This window comes from Muntiacus reevesi, chromosome 9 (genome assembly GCF_963930625.1).
Source record: "Muntiacus reevesi chromosome 9, mMunRee1.1, whole genome shotgun sequence".
NCBI lineage: Eukaryota > Metazoa > Chordata > Mammalia > Artiodactyla > Cervidae > Muntiacus > Muntiacus reevesi.
Window position 1 is genome coordinate 50,485,986 of NC_089257.1, and position 16,065 is coordinate 50,502,050.

The 16,065-nt window shown below is 41.4% G+C and overlaps 1 protein-coding gene and 1 non-coding gene across 2 annotated transcripts; both read right to left on the reverse strand.

The window, feature by feature from the left end:
- Nucleotides 1-2,436: 2,436 nt before the first annotated feature.
- Nucleotides 2,437-14,194, reverse strand: EIF4G2 (eukaryotic translation initiation factor 4 gamma 2). Its single transcript, XM_065946128.1, has 24 exons — nucleotides 14,055-14,194; nucleotides 13,786-13,945; nucleotides 13,468-13,651; nucleotides 12,287-12,413; nucleotides 11,903-11,968; nucleotides 11,151-11,291; nucleotides 10,510-10,612; nucleotides 9,692-9,823; nucleotides 9,539-9,605; nucleotides 9,094-9,245; nucleotides 8,616-8,726; nucleotides 8,375-8,458; nucleotides 8,188-8,286; nucleotides 7,753-7,894; nucleotides 7,505-7,665; nucleotides 7,006-7,119; nucleotides 6,244-6,369; nucleotides 5,976-6,080; nucleotides 5,673-5,888; nucleotides 5,335-5,593; nucleotides 4,817-5,021; nucleotides 4,450-4,661; nucleotides 4,241-4,362; nucleotides 2,437-3,266 (listed from the first exon to the last, which is right to left on the reverse strand). Exons 1-24 carry the CDS (start codon nucleotides 14,192-14,194, stop codon nucleotides 3,201-3,203), a joined length of 3,294 nt encoding a protein of 1,097 aa, XP_065802200.1. The 3' UTR covers nucleotides 2,437-3,200.
- On the reverse strand, nucleotides 6,798-6,953 carry LOC136176156 (small nucleolar RNA SNORD97). The gene has a single exon (XR_010664531.1). It is a non-coding gene; the product is annotated as a small nucleolar RNA SNORD97 (small nucleolar RNA).
- Nucleotides 14,195-16,065: the final 1,871 nt, after the last annotated feature.

Here is a 16,065-nt window from a genome sequence, read left to right on the forward strand (position 1 = left end):
ATTTTGTTCAACAAATACTGAGATGCCTATGTGTGCTAAGGGTTAGTCACTCAGTCCTTCCCGACTCTTTGCGACCCCATGGACTGCAGCCCACCAGGCTCCTCTGTCCACATGATTTTCCAGGCAAGAATGCTGGAGTGTGTTGCCATTTCCTTCTCCAGGTGATCTTCCCAACCCAGGGATCCAACCCGGGACTCCTGCTCTGCAAGATTCTTTACTGACTGAGCTACAAAGGAAGCCCTATGTGCGCTAGGCACTAATAAATTCTGGGGCTCACAGCAGTGAGCCAAACAGTCAAAAATGTCATGCTCTTCACATTCTGGAGATTTAGTCAATTGCAAATAAGCAGCATATCACAAAACAATGGGAGACATGGGAGATACCTACAGAAGGGAAGAAAAGAAGGGCATGCCCAAGATTATACTGAAGATAGACAGTGTGGACCCTGTAAAGTGATATTTGAGCCAAGACCTGACAGAAGAGAGCCATCACCCAGGTATCCACAGGGTAGCAGGAACAGAAAACCTCCGGGGCTTGGCACACCCTGGGAACCTCAAGGAGGCAGGGTAGTGGGAACAGAATGAGCAAGTCAGTGGCAGAAAACTAGACCAGAGAAATACGGTGTGGGTAGAGGCAACAGGTGGGGACACTAAATCAGACCTAGGGCTGTGTAGAACAATTTTAAATACTGATTTGAAATTCTAGGTGGGAAGTCACTTTGGTAGATTTTGTGCTAAGCGGTATTTTTTTTTCTTGAGAAGATTCCTCATCCTCTGGCTACTGCTGAAGAGACTAAAAGTAGAGTGAAAGCAGAGAATCCAGTTAAGGCTGGCGCGGTATCAAGGTGAGAAATGAGAGCCACAGTGGAAGAGGTGTAACTAAATTTCTAATGTTTTGAAAGGAAAATCAACAAGATTTGATAATTGGGCATTGGGTTTGACATCAGGCACTTGTCATTAGAGATTAAGAAAGAACAGACCAACAAGGAAGAGAGATGTTCTCAAGTTTCAAGAAATTGTTAAAGTGCTGCCTATGGGATAATGAATATCTACTAGTTAATAGCTCTGGAGTTACTGGTCATCTCAACAAAGTTCTGGTGTAGGAATGAAGTGCAGCCTGTTACCAACAGGAAGAAAAGCAATCCACAAAATGAAGACAACCTGTCTTGCTGTATATAAAGGAACACCAAAGTTGGGTATGAGGTGGAATCTTAGGACGTTTAACTATTACATAGAACTATTTGTACACTGATACCATTGTCCTTGACACAAGAAACATGCAAATATTGTCATTCCGTAGTATGGCAGGTTGTAAAATGCCTTTTTTTTTTTTGCACAAGATGGGAATATTACTAAGAGATATTTGTTCTGGAAAGCACCATGGTGGGGAGGTATGAAAGTACCCTCTGACAAACTAACGCACACCAGGTTTAACTCTGGGACTTCTTTTGGCTCAATTCCCTAGCTGAATTGGAAGAATTCTGGTTGTAAATGAAGCCAAGACTCCTAAGTTTCCCCCTTGGGGAGGCTTGAGTAGAGGCGCCAGGAATGCCAATTTTATCTATAGCCTAGTAAAGTCAGCTTCTTGATACTCCACTTAATTTTAACTTCATACTTAAAAATTATCTACCAGAAACTATGTTATAAAACTTCAATGAAGTCTGCTAGAATACAGGGAAGAGCTAGCTTCAGTTTGAGTAACGAGCCAGTTTTAATGGTTACTGTGGGGTTTCAAGGAACTTTGGGAAGGACAATCAGTGAGAATGCATTCACCATGCATTTCAGTATGATGATGAAAAGATAGCAAGTTTTTTTTTGTTGCTATGCATTAGTAATGTCCCTCCCAATTCAGACTTCTCAACACTATCCTTGATTACAGTAACTATATATTGGTTACTTCCAGTGACCTGAAATAGAGGAACAACCGTCTTGAATTTCCTAACCAAAATTATGTATGTCTATGTATTTAAAGTTCCTAAGACCTACCTCAAAACAAAAGCTGTCACTTTTCATATACTTGTATGTACTACTTCAAAGTCTAGTCTGGTTTTTCCAGTAGTCATGTATGGATGTGAGCTGGACTATAAAGCTGAGTGCTTGAAGCATCGATGCTTTTGAACTGTGGTGTTGGAGAAAAAGGCTATCAGTCCTGAATATTCATCGGAAGGACTGATGCTAAAGCTGAAACTCCCAATACTTTGGCCACCTGATGCAAAGTGACTCCTTGGAAAAGACACTGATGCTAGGGAAGACTGAAGGCAGGAGAAGGGGATAACAGAAGATGAGATGGCTGGATGGCATCACCAATGGACATGAGTTTGAGCAAGCTTTGGTAGTTGGTGATGGACAGGGACGCCTGGCGTGCTGCAGTCCACAGGGTCAACAGAGTTGGGCATGACTGAGTAACTGAACTGAACTAAAAAGTCACACAACTATATCAAGTATCACAATGTTTATTGATAGATACAAGTATATAAAATCAGGGCATGAACATGACTTGATAAATTAAGTAGACTTAATTTCAATACTATAATAAGAGGGACCAATTCAAATTCTCACCATTTGTTTCACACCCACAAAGACCACTTCAAGGGCATTTACGATCTCTCAAAACTGATCAGTTTTGTGCAAGTAAACCATGTTTCTTTTAAAAAGACTTGTGCACTTGCCCAGGCTCAAGGATATTAAAATCTAGCACATAAAGCCCATTACTAGAGGTAGAAATACAGGCAATATACTATTACGGCAACAACCATCAATTACAGTTAAGAATTTTTCTGTAACAACCAAATGGATAATCAAATATTGCAACAACTCAAGTATTACTGAGCAAAGTGCATTTCTACAGTATTCAGTGTTGCTATTCAGTTTTCTAACTTAAAACAGCCTATGATAACTGGCAGCAAAGAAGGTCCTTGCAATAGACTGCCTCTGCTTGAGAACTTATGATGTAATTATTGCATGCTGCTAATATACTATCTAAACATTAAAGATACTCCTAAAATATTTGATGGTAGACTATGATTAAGACATTACACTACAAAAAAACCTTATGCAGAAGGAAATCCTAACTGACGTGCTTCTGCTTTTAAATATTGTGAAAACATTACAGCGGAATGAATTTTCGCAGTGGTTAGGTCAAATGCAGTTACATCATAGCAACAGTATGTTTTGCACAATTTAAGGCTTTGGCTGGTTCTTTTAGTCAGCTTCTTCCTCTGATTCTTCTTCTTCAGCAGTTTCTAGCCAGGTTAGCCACTGATTCACCTATAATTTGTAATTTAACAAAGTAAGTAGTACTTAGAAAATACAGAATAGTAGTATTCCCAATCAACCAACCAACTGCCCCAAGAACAAAAGTTTCAGACAGTACCACACATCTTATAATTGCAAGCAGTGTTCAGAACCTAACATACAAGCAAGCTGTTTAGGGCTTCCCTGATGGCTCAGGGGTAAAGAATTGCCTGTCAATGTAGAAGTAGATTTGATCCCTGGGTAGAGAAGATCTCCTGGGGGAGAAAATGGCAACCCGCTTCAGTAATCCTGCCTGGAGAATTCCATGGCCAGAGGAGTCTGGTGGGCTACATAATATAGTCCATGGGGTCACAAAGAGTCAGACACAACTGAGCGATAAACAATTAACACAAGCTGTTTATGGCTAGTTAACTTGGTGTCAATTCTTTGACACCACTGCCATCACACTTCAGAACTGTTTTAATATGGGACAGTGGATCATCCCAAACTTGCATGTTAGCAATGTTGCGGAGCGAGAAGGGGGACAAAGATGATTCCAAAAAGAGTAATTTCTAGTCCCACCCAGAACTTTAGGACCATATTCCCCAAGGACAAGACTAAGGACAAACACTGTGGCGGTGATCCTCCTGAAGCTAGCTTAAGAACTTCAGGAGTAAAGACTACTACAGACTAGCATTTCTCAAAGCCTGGCCCCTGGGAAAAGTAGTACAAGAATCTCCTGAGTTGTATACCACACACAGACCTAAGTCAGAATGTCTACAATCAGACCTGAAACTTCCTTTGAAAGTTACTTTCCAGGTGACTGATGTATGCTGTGGAACCCCCTGACATTAAAAATTTTCCTCAGGGTCAGAATTCACTTTGTAAGTTAGAAAATCATGGTATGCAATATTACCAGGGCTATTTTGCTTATATTTCACTTTTAAAAAGTTTCATTAAACTAATACCAAATAAAATGGAAAAAGCACAACAAATTTCTCTATTACCTGGAACAAAGCCTTGCCTTTCCCTGGAAACTCTTGGGTTATATCTTCTTTCCAAGCCAAGAAAGCTTCTTCTTCAATAATTTCCATGTCATAGAAGTGAACAAAAAAGCGGAGTAACATGCCTAGAAGACAAAATGTAACCCCATTATTTAGTGTGTTTAAGAACTGCCCATCCATTTGTCATAATTATGCTGCTAGTCCTCTCTCACCTTTTGGGAAGTTGCTGTTGTAGCAGTGCACCTGAAGAGCATAGAGGGCACTAACTTGTAGATCAACATGATCATGAAGGAATTTCTGCATTACTGGCTTGAAGGAAAGAAGCAGTTGTTTTTCCTGCTCTAACTGTTCTTTGGAAGGAGCAGAGGAAGAATCTGTTTCATCACTGGGTGGGTTTACTTCACTAGAAATGTACTGTAAGAAGCTGCACAGAAAAAAATCTTGTTACAACCTCCAAATGAAAAATTTCTAATTCAAGAAACAGATTAATTCTCAACCCCTTGCCTTGTAGACTTTCTTCCTAGTAAACTAAACACAGGCTGTTTTCGATGTAGAAAAGCACAACTTTTGTGATCTTACCTAGTCATTAAGATGTTCACAAATCCTTTATCTACATGAAGTTTGGGAGAGATGTTATCTTTAATCCATTTATATATGGTTTGAGGGGATGGATCCAACTTTATTTGCTTTAACAGTTCCTTCTCCAATTTGAGAAGTGGGAATAAGAAACTCAGTCCCTTTCCTTCCAAGATCTCCAACATGCGGTCCTTATTTTGATCAATTTCTGAAGAGACAAAGCCATTCCCATCATCAGGTAGTTCATTTACTCAGTTGGTCTATTAAAACTGCTTTACAAACAATTTTCCAAACGCACAAGATTTATATAAAATAAAAGAACTGAGCAAAGGAAACTTTGTATTTGGACCAAATGAAAATAGTTACATCATAATAACTTTTTTATAAAGGTGAAGTCTTATCTGTGGTAATGCTTATTGTTATCCAGACGGGAAAATCACACTGACCTATTATATAAATTCACTCAAAGTACTAAGGACTTTTAGATCTATTAAAAACAAAAATCCCCAGCATTCTCTTACCTGGGAGCATTTTCTGCATATTGACCTTGCTTTGTTGGAAAAGCTCTGTTAACCATTCTCGATCTTGTAATTTAGCTAATTGCTGAAGACAAAGTAAGAAGAGAGGAAAATGGGTGCCACTTTCCAGTGGTTGAGCTAGTTCTGAAATGCTCACCAGCTCCGAAATGATAGCACGAGCTGCAAACTGTGCTAAATATGATTTCACCAAGGGGATGTCAACCTCCAGTTTGGGGCACTGGTCCAATACATTCAGGAAAGCCTGACAGGAATATAGTACATAGTCAGTTCACAGTCAGTACAAGTTTGAAGAGTTCTTACAGAATCAGAAAGTGTTCTACCTGCATGAAGTTGTCACTTGTGGCTATCCCTTCCTGTTTGAGTAAACTGATCAAAGAACTTGCTTTTTCTTTATCTTCATCACTTCTGTCCAGTGACAGGATGATTACTTTGCTTAACATCTCAGGAAGGAAGTGTTTAGGAGCTCTCATCTCTCTTACACCATTGACAGCTTCATTTGCATTTCCACTATTCAGGTATTCAGTTACAACAGTTTCCTGAAAAGAATGAAGTCCAAGTATCTTTAGTTTTCCTGCCTCAAATACACTACCATGAGCTAAACGATGAGATTATTTGAGACTTACGGTTAGTTTAAGCAGTTCTTCCTTTGATGGTGGTGGCTTTTTACTGGTCTTGGCAGGCTTTTCCTGGATAAGTGGTGGATTAGTTTTGAGACCAAGCTGAGGTGTCTAAGAGAACAGCAAAATGACTAAGTATAAATGTTTAATAACTTTTCAGTGGTTAAAAAAAAAAATGCTCTCAACTTCATGAGCAAACATTAAAAAGCAGTCTTCAGACATCTTCAAAAGATACTGGAACAACTGAAAATGTCATACTACATACATCCCGTACCTGTCCCAGAGGTGGCGTTTGAGTGCGTGGTGGTTGTGCACTAGGAGGAATCATAGTTATCTGGGGCTGAAGCTTTGGCACTTGATTTTTATTCATTAGGAAAGACTGAGCAGGCCTCAAGCTAATCTAGAATCAAAAACAAAGCAAAACAGATATCCAAGTTAACAAACTGTTAACTTGCTAACAAACTTGCTAACAAAATGTTAGCAAACTAACATTAATTGCAACACTGCAACATCCTAAAGTTAATTCATCAAATACAAACATGATGGAACCTATGTCAGAAATCTAAGTTAAATAACTAAAAATGTTACTGTTATAATATGTATAGGAAGAAAACTAAAGATCTGATCCAGACAAAAATACAACATGGCTATAAATATTGTATTTATTCCACAACTCTCCAAGGATTAGCATCACTAAAACATGAAAATAAAAACCAAAAAATTTAATTAAGAGCTTAAAAAACGTTTTACTTTATCCTCAGTCATTCTATTTGCAGGGAAGTCACAATCAAAATCTTGACAACCATTTTCCTTTCTCTAACTGAAGACTTGCCCTCATATCTCATAATCTTCGCTCATAGGACGCTGGACATTCAAAGAAAGAAAGAAAAAGTAGTACAGGAGAGAGAGAAAAGAAGGTAAAGATAAAGAATTCCAGCATTAAGTCCTCTTAATAATGCGTCTTTTTTTATAATCATCGGGCAAGAGATTTCTAAATTGACAAACTATGGTATATAAATAACATAGGCAAATGTACCTCATCTGCATTAAGCTGTCCTTTCTTAGAAAACCGAGGTGGCATATCCTTCGACTGTCCTTGCAGCTGGGATAAGAGTCCCTGACTCTGGTTATGGTAGAGCTGGCTTAGCCCCTATTTCAGAAAGAGAAAGAAAGTCTAGATAAAAAGGGGTTCACAAATTATGGTAATCAAGTACCAAAGTGATGAGGCCAAGCCACAAGAAAGCTTAACTGCATTTGCCCAGAGAAAGTAAAAGATGAAACAGAAGAATAAAATTCTAACCTACCTGTCAAATAAACTGATGTGATTCTACTAATACTTTACTAATCTTAAGAATAATTACTTCACCCAGTTTGAAATAACTGTCACAGATATAAATTTGGTTTAGAAAAACACTCTTTTTAGGTCTTCTAAAACTAAAATATTTACACTTAAAAAAAAAAAAAACCCAAAACTAATCATATGTATTCCAAAATTTAATTACTTGTTGCCTAAACATCCTTAAATGTATTCTTACCTGGCTTTTCATAAACTTGCCTCCCATCTCCCCAAACTGCGACTGTGTGGGAGGCATGATGTGTCCCCCATGGCCATTGAAGAGCTGATTTGAACGATGGCGCCCCATGGTGGGTGAAAATCTATCCTGGATAACTCCTGGACCAGTACCAATTCCGCTTCCTTAAAATACAGATACGAAGAACTCTTTAATATTAAAACTGTTATTCATTATTTAATGCAATCAAACCATCTTTTGTTCAAAATCACCTGGCATTTGTCCAAACATATCAGCAAGTCCTCCAAGTGGGTCCCTATCCATTTTCATCCTGGGTGGCATAAACGGTCCCTCCAGAAAGAAGTCACTTCTCATCCCTTGAGCCATAGGAGCAGGAATAAACACTCCTAGATCCTTCAGAAATAAAGTGAATAAACACTTACTTCTAGACAATATTTTAATATAAAGTGAAAATTATTACAGTGGGAAAATCAGAAATACTTCTCTGGATAAGAGTGCCATTGATGTATTCTCTATAAACAACTTGTTCTCAAAAGAGAATACAAGACACCAAAAACATTAAGCTCTACTGGTAAGACAAGACAGTCTAAAAAAAAAGATTTTTTTAAAAAGATGTTTTAATAAGGTTTTTGTGCCATTATAAACATAAAACCCACTTAATGATTAAAAAGCAAAGCAAAACTTACTTTTACTGCATCTTGACGGATTTGATTGATCGTCTTTGGTCCATTGTCAAGAAAAGCTTTGCGAGGAACCCAATGGTGTTCTCGCAACTCTACGGTATCCTTTAATATAAAAAGTTTTTAATAAATATAATTTCAATACTCCTAAACAGAGTCAGCTTACCAACACACCTAAAGAAAAGAGTTTTACCTGCAGCAGGAAACGAATCCTCGCCGGCAATTCCTTACTTAACATCAAGGAGCACATTCGGGCAAAGTACTGATCCATTAAGGACTAAAAGAGAAAAATAAAAATGTATACTGTTTAAGACTTCTAGATATTATCAAAGTTAATGACTAGAGGCAATCATCTATATCACCAAAGTAAGCTGTTTGATTTTAATACAACTATGCCAAACTAGTTACACCATTTCTGTCAGCAACACACATACCTTGGCTCGTTCATGGTCTAACCTAGGTCCCACTGTCCTCATTATCTGACAGAGGCACTCCAAATCCTCTCCCATATCTTTGAGTTGGACTCTCTTCTTTTTTTCCAAAAGCTACCGAAAGAAATAAATGTCATGTTGTTCACAAATTCTTCTTGGTATAGATGTAGCACTTTTCCATAAGTTTCCACTAACTCATGAAGTTCCTAGTGTCTAGCATACTATTCTTATCTGGTTTCTCTTCAAGAAATTTCTCCAAATTGAGCAATTTAAACCTAAGTAGGGAATCAGTTCTATCCCTATCTTGCAAACTACACTGCATACTTCCATATTTACAACATTTAAATAGCAGTTTTGCCAGATGTAAAATATTTAACTAGCACACCAAGTCTCAGATGGGCAAAGTTGTAATTGACTAGCTTCTCCCAAAAATGATGTACATGGTGATTAACGAAAGCTTAAATTCACAATCATTACTTACTGTTTTGATGCACTTATGAAGGATAGATTCATGAATAAGATCAAGCTTTCCAAGTTCTCCAATGAATTTGATGTTCCCCAACATCTTGATCTTGGCAATAGCTCTCTGTTCCTCCTCCTCAGGGAGGAGGGGATTTTCACGCTTATCATAGACTAAAAAAGCAAAGAATAAAATCAACAGTCAGAATTAAGTTGAACATATACAGTACTATGTATTAGTCACTCTGTCATGTCCTACTCTTCGCGACTGCACAGACTATAGCCTGCCAGGCTCCTCTGTCCATGGGATTCTCCAGGCAAGAATACTAGAGTGGGTTGCCATTCCCTTCTCCAGAGATCTTCCCAACCCAGGAATCAGACCCAGGTCTTCTGCATTGCAGCAGATTCTGTACCATCTGAGACACCAGGGAAGCCCTACACAGTACTACTGAGAATTAAATTCTCACCATCAACATTTCTGGTTCGGTTTTCAAATTCATCTTGTAATTTGGAAATTAGGAGGCGTCTGAATGTCTATAAAGAAATAAGACATTTGTCAGGGTTTGCTAATAAAACCTTTCAAAGCAACTTAAAATAAGCAAGCACACACGACCACTTACTGTGCTTTGCTTCTGTCCTGGTTGACCCTCTGCTGCTGGGCCATCAAAGTTTGGTGCATCTTCTGCCAATCGCAGACATAGCTGAGCATACAGCGAGCTATACTTTGGCTCTTCTAGGGCTTTGTCCACAATCTACAGAAAATAGGCCATTAAAAAAATTAAATATGACAACTTTGGAAAAAGCCTTTCTTTAAAACTTAATACTTCCTTGCAGTCTTAAGGATCTTGAATCACACAACAAATTTCTGACAAATTCCCCATACAAATGCCTCACTGGTAACTTGGAAATAAGCAACATCTCTTTTGTTAAGGCTTCTTACGTGAACTTAAGATGGGGCATGTAAAGTGCCCAGCACACAGGCTGGAAAAACGTTAAGTACTTAAATGCTAGCTATTACAGTGTACCAAAAAAGTCTAATTACATAATATCCCAAACTAGTAAAACCCTGTTCCCTTTGAGGAGTTGAAATTACCCTGGAAAAATGGCATCACCATAAAACTAACCTATTTCCAAAACACGGTATTTTTCACAAAATGAAAAACAAAGCAACCCCCAGCTCCCAAAAGCCTGATAACCCAGTTAACCCAAGCACAGTATATACCATTTCAAATTGACCTCTTAAATCTGATACCATCAAAGGTAATTAAAAAAATAAATCACCAGTGTTCAAACATACATACACTTAACTCACACCTCAGTTTTAGAAGCAACAATGAAGTGTACAAAAACAAAAGCAAACAACAAAAAACCACTCAAAACCCAACCTGGGCTAAAAGTATTTTCTACTTCCTTTCAGTTAAGCCAACATTTAACTTACCAGCAGTATGACCCCTTTAAGGATGAGTTTAGACTCTACACCCACATTGAGGAGCTCAAGGCATAGCTTGTCAAACTTCTCAGGAGTAAGCTTATTTAATATGCTACAAAAAAGGATCAGACTAGGTATCAGCAAAATACAAAATTATAGAGTTAAAAAATAGCCTTTAAATTATGCTTTTCCCCTTTCATCACTTTCCCCTTTAACATCAAGACATTTTTCTTACCCATCTAACCAAAGCAATGTTGAAATAAACCTATTTAAGACATACCTATCTAACTGGTGGGGGTTCCCAGCTACTGGACAAGAAAATCTCATTCTGAAAACCCAGATCAAGAGCCTCCCTCCTTAACATCAAGGCTAGATACAGGAGCTGCACTGTTCTTTTTTGGCATCACTGGCTTACACACCAGGTACAGGATATGTCAGCACAATAGGCGTCTGCATTTTAATCTAATGACCGAAAGCAACTAACTGAGCCCCAAACACTGATGTGCTGATTTTCAGCTTAAAACTGTCAACATTGGCATTAACTTAAGAGTATGAACATTGTCTTCAAGTAATATAGCATACACACAAGAAAAGCAGCTAATCCAGTCTCCCCTCCTTTTAAAAGACAAAAACAGACCTAATAAACTTACCCTCTTACTTTCCTGAAGATTGCATCATGTCGTTCTTTTTCATTTGCGGAGTTGTTTGCTGCGGAGTTGTCATCTCGTCTAGTGCTTCGTGCAGGAATCCATTTCTGAGCGTTTTGCCCTGGGGTTTTCCCCAGGAACTCGCTAGTAAAAATTAAGAGTTAAAATAAGACAACTTGAGCACAGCATCCAGTCACATATCAAGGATCATACGATCAAAAATCCTTCTAAATAGAACAACAAGTTTAGGTTTTCTCAGCTCCCTTACAACTAAGCAAGTCTCAACCAGCGCATCAGAATAACCTGAAGAACTTGTTAAAGACACCCAGGCCCACCCCAGTCTCTGCTCTAGTGGCTCAGGGGTAAGGCCTGATTAATTCGCATCTCTAGTAAGCTCACAGGTGATGCCAGTGATGCTGGTCCAGGATCTACATCGTGAAAACCAACATTTTCTAATGTCTCATGACCATGTTACACACTTTATTACTATAATTTCGTAGGAACGTTTGAAGAAATAACATCAGTGAAAATAATCTAAAGAGTAAGAGAATAAAAGGGCAGTTTGAGAGCCTCAACTCTTACTAGATGATTTGGCTAAAGAATAATCAAGAACTGATATTCTATATTTAGAATAGCAGAAATCAAGCCCATTAAGATTAGGATTCCTGATGTCTTCTTAACTATATACTGTAATGTTAAAAAGACGATTAACCTCAATCTGTTATATAAGTCACTCTTTTCACTGTTTACTATACCTGTTGCCAGCAGTCTTGGGATAGTGCTGAGGTGCACCCCTACTTCCTCCTCCGCCCGAAGAAGCACTATTTAAAAGAAAGACATTTTTTTTTTTTAAAAAGTAAACCCCAAGTATGTTTCACTCAAAACAGATATAGGATCTCTTTAATTACTCTGCATTACAGTAAGTACATCACAGATGAAGACTGAACTTAGGCCCAATGGAAAACCAAGTAATTATATTTATTCTTCAGATAGCAAACAGAAAACAGTGGAAATTTAAGGGCTTTGAAGAAATGTACATGCACATTATAAATTAATCCTGCAGCACAATTAAGTCAGAACTATTTGGTGTGGTTAATTCTTTCGGTACTAATAACTGCCAAAACAAAATCTACACATACCTGAAACGAGAAGCACCCCCTTCTGCGATCGCACTCTCCACTTTGGCGGCTTGACAACGAAGAATCTTCAAAAGAATAATATTAATGGATGGGGTGGGGAGGGAAGAGGATGGGAGAAATGAAAAACCTAGAATGAGAAAGAGTACCAAAATTAGTCACCGCTAACATACAAATCTGTAAACCCTCCTTCAGTTACAACGTATTTCAGTCTGACACTGCAGTTGATTGAACTTACACTGCATTGCAGGTCTCGTAAGACTAAAATAGAGCGTAATCAAAACACAAATGAACAGTAAAATTTTGTTGGTCACTTGGCAATTCACTTGTGTTCAAGGACGCAGGGAAGTGCCTACATAGGGATAGAATCAATCTTTGAAAAAGCCACATTCTCCCTCCTTTATAGCTGAGTACGGAGACCAACAGTGGAAAAATCTTGTTAGCAAACGGGCACACCATGTGAAAACGTTGTAATAGATTTTACTGCCTCACCGACAAGCAACACTGAGTAAGGGGTAACTGAGGACGGCTTTTCCCCACTGTCCACCCCTTAACTGGGCGCAGAGGGCCTGAGGGGAGACGTGAGGCGCACAGCGGCTGACCCCAGGCAAGCGGAAGACCAGGGCCACAACATGGCAGCAGGAACCTCCGCCCCATTTTCCCCTTCCTGGGAACAAAAGAGCAGTGGATTCCTCCCACCCAGGCCCGAGTTAGGAAGGGCTTCCGACAGCCTCCTAGCGTAGCCGCCGGGGGCAAGCCTCGGGGAGGAGCGGAGGCCGCCCCCGCGGCCAGGCGCCCGGCTCTTTGTTCTTGGGCAGAAAGGCGGCCTCCTTCTCACCCGCCGCCGCCTCCAGTGGCCCCCTCCCACCCATAAATCCCCGAGGGACTGACAGCCACCTCGCCGCTCCCTGCCCAATCGACAAAAGCTCAGAAACCCTCATTTCCCTCCCTTCTCCCGTCGCAGGCGGGGCTCGCCGGGTAGGCCCTTCGCTCCCCCACCAAGGGCAGCCCCACCGCTCCCCGCCGGCCCCGGCTCCACACACTTCCTCCCCGCCGGAGGCCGGGCTCCGGGACTCCTCCGCCTCGGCTGGTCCCGCGCCAACGGCCGGGCACCCCCGCGCCGGCCCGCGTCCCTCCCCGCCCCGCGCGCCGCTCGGCCACGCTCTCTCCACGTCCGAGCACACCCGCGCCTTGGCCCGGCCCGGCCCGGCCCGGCCCGGCCCGGGCCCCGCGGAGGACGGCCGCCAACAGCCACGAATACAGCCGTAGACCAACCACCAAGGCTGCCGACTTCCTCCTACTCCGCCAACGAAGGGAAGGAAGAACAAAGACGAGGAATTTCCAGGTGCCAGAAGCCCGGAGGAAACGCTAGAAAAGGGTCGCCCCGCCCGGCTCCGCCTGCGGCCGCCATTTTGTACCGCTCAGGAAGAAGCGGCCAGGGACGGCGGCCATTTTAGAGCGTTCCACTCGGCGGCGGCAGCGGCGGCGGTAGCTCCACTCACCTTCACCGAGAACTCAGCAGCTGCCACCGCAGCTGCCTCCTCAGGATCCGGTCGTCGGGGACGGGGAAGGGAGGGGGAAGGGGAACGGAAAACAAAAAAGGGAGAGGGAAGGGGGAGGAAGGAGTCGGAACCGGCTTGAAACAGCTCAGAGGAGTCGCTGCTGCAGCCACCACCCGATACTCGCCGCCACCTCCATAGAGCTCCGACTCGCTGCTGGCGCTGAGGCGTGTCTGAAGCCGAACTTATCACTCTAGGGCAGCCGAACCCACCAGAGCCGCCCCGAATGGCTCCTTCGCCACCCAATCAGCGGCCTGGCTGCTGCCTGCCGCCAATCAGCGCAGGGCGACGGGGAGGAGCCACAGGGCCAAGCTCGGTTGCGGCGCAGCCGCGCCGCAGTGCGCAAAGCCATATTCGCGAAGGCTCTGAGACCAAGCCAGTGGCGTAAGGGGAACTGGGGACCGCCGAGATGCGGCTCGCTTGCGTAAAGTCGTAGAATCCTCTGAGTGCGTTGGTGTGGCTGTCTCGTCTTCCTCCTGTCTCTTTGTTCCCGGGGTCCGTACCCCGTGTTCGCGATATGCAGCCCTCAGCTCCTCCGCCTTGTTTTCTCACCGGGCATGTGGGAAGGAAACTCGCCCTTCCACCCGGCTCGATTCCCTTCCTTGGCGTGTGCGAGCACTGATTTTCCTGGCGCCCCCTTGAAGCCGAGATTGCCCCTCGCAGGCTGAGCCTCCCTGGGACTGGCCTGCAGTGCTAAGGCCTGGCGCCCCCGGGGCGCTGCGCCAGGAATCTTTGGTCTTCAGGTGCTCGGCTTCGCCTTTGGGTCGGGAAGCCCTGAGTGTAGGGTTCAGGAGACTGGATGGTGCACCTCAGTGCGTTAAGAAAGCTTTATTCGGCTCCCTATTTATTCCATCCCCTACTGAGTGAATGAGAAAAGGATGAAAGGAAGGGGTTTATCGTCTTCGTACCTCACTGTGGAGAAAGCTTTTCCCAAAGGAATGTCCGTCCAACAGTCACGGAAGAAGACCCAGAATATACCAGAATTCTTTAGAAGTAGTGTTTGCGGAGCGCGGGCGTCTGGAGGGTTTTAATTGCCAGCTCCTGATTTGTTTTTTAAAGCACATTGAAGACTGTATTTTCCATTTTATGTAAGGTCCACGCTTAACAAATAGGATTAGGCTTTTCAAAGGCGTCAGGCTGAACTATTTATACTTCTCAGCTAATGTTTTAAGGGAGAGGAAGGGTAAAATGTAGTGTTCCACCGTATGCAACAGTTTAGCTATACAAAAATGGAGTCATGTTTCTATATACTTAAACAACAGAAATGCCCCCATTTTCATTTTGAATTTTGTTATTGATACAACGTGTGATCTAACAAAACTATATATATATATATATAAACATGGATAACCTTTAAAGAAAGTCCAATAAAGTCCAGGATTTTCAAGGATTCCAACCTGTTTGATGTGTGAAAACAGCTTTTGGGGTTGAAAGTACCTAGTCCTTAATATGACTTTCAAGAGAGGTTTCTGTTTTTCTTAGGACATTTATACCAGAATATGGAAGAGTGCGGCAGGGCCCTGAACGTTTGTAACATCTTTAGATCTTTGCCATGTATTATTAGGCTGATCATTCCCCCTCATATTTTTCTAAAGTTATTTTGCTATTAAACCAATTTCACTTTAACTTTGACAACTGGATATTCCCACCCTTGGAGTTAGTTACATGTTAAAAGAAAAAAGTAAACTGTATTTTTAGGAAAGGCAAAAATTGTATTTCAAATACGAGAGTTTCCACTTTGTAATTTCAGGACCCTTTAGCTTCAAAATAACACAATATTTCAAAATAATTTCTATAGGGCTTTATAGTTTGCAAAAATGCTTTCATATATTTGACTTTTTTTTTTTTTACATAACTGGGTTACATTTTTCATGACATTAATCTGATAGTGTTTAAAAACACTATACTAGGTTAGACTTCAAAGAGAATATTTACTGAACCCTAAAACCTAGATGGTCTTTTTTTTTTTTTAATATTTATTTATTCATTGGCTGTATTTGGCCTTAGTTACATGTGGAATCTTTTAATTGCAGCATATGGAATCCAGTTCCCTGACTAGGGATGGAACCCGGGCCCCCTGCCATGGGAGTACAGAGTCTTAGCCACTGGACCACCAGGGAAGTCACTGGATAGTCTTTTAATTGAGGAACTTGAAACTCAATAATTAAACATAAAAGAGGTTTTACTTAATCTTGTATTTAATCTTTGCTGATTGTGAACCCT

Coding starts and splice junctions, on each gene's coding strand:
- EIF4G2 (XM_065946128.1), bottom strand. CDS start 14,194: ATGGCTTTGCGCACTGCGGCGCGGCTGCGCCGCAACCGAGCTTGGCCC. Junction 13,946..14,054: donor AGCCATTCGGGGCGGCTCTG/GTGGGTTCGGCT, acceptor TGGTGGCTGCAG/CAGCGACTCCTCTGAGCTGT. Junction 5,022..5,334: donor TATGCAGAAAATGCTCCCAG/GTAAGAGAATGC, acceptor TTGTCTCTTCAG/AAATTGATCAAAATAAGGAC.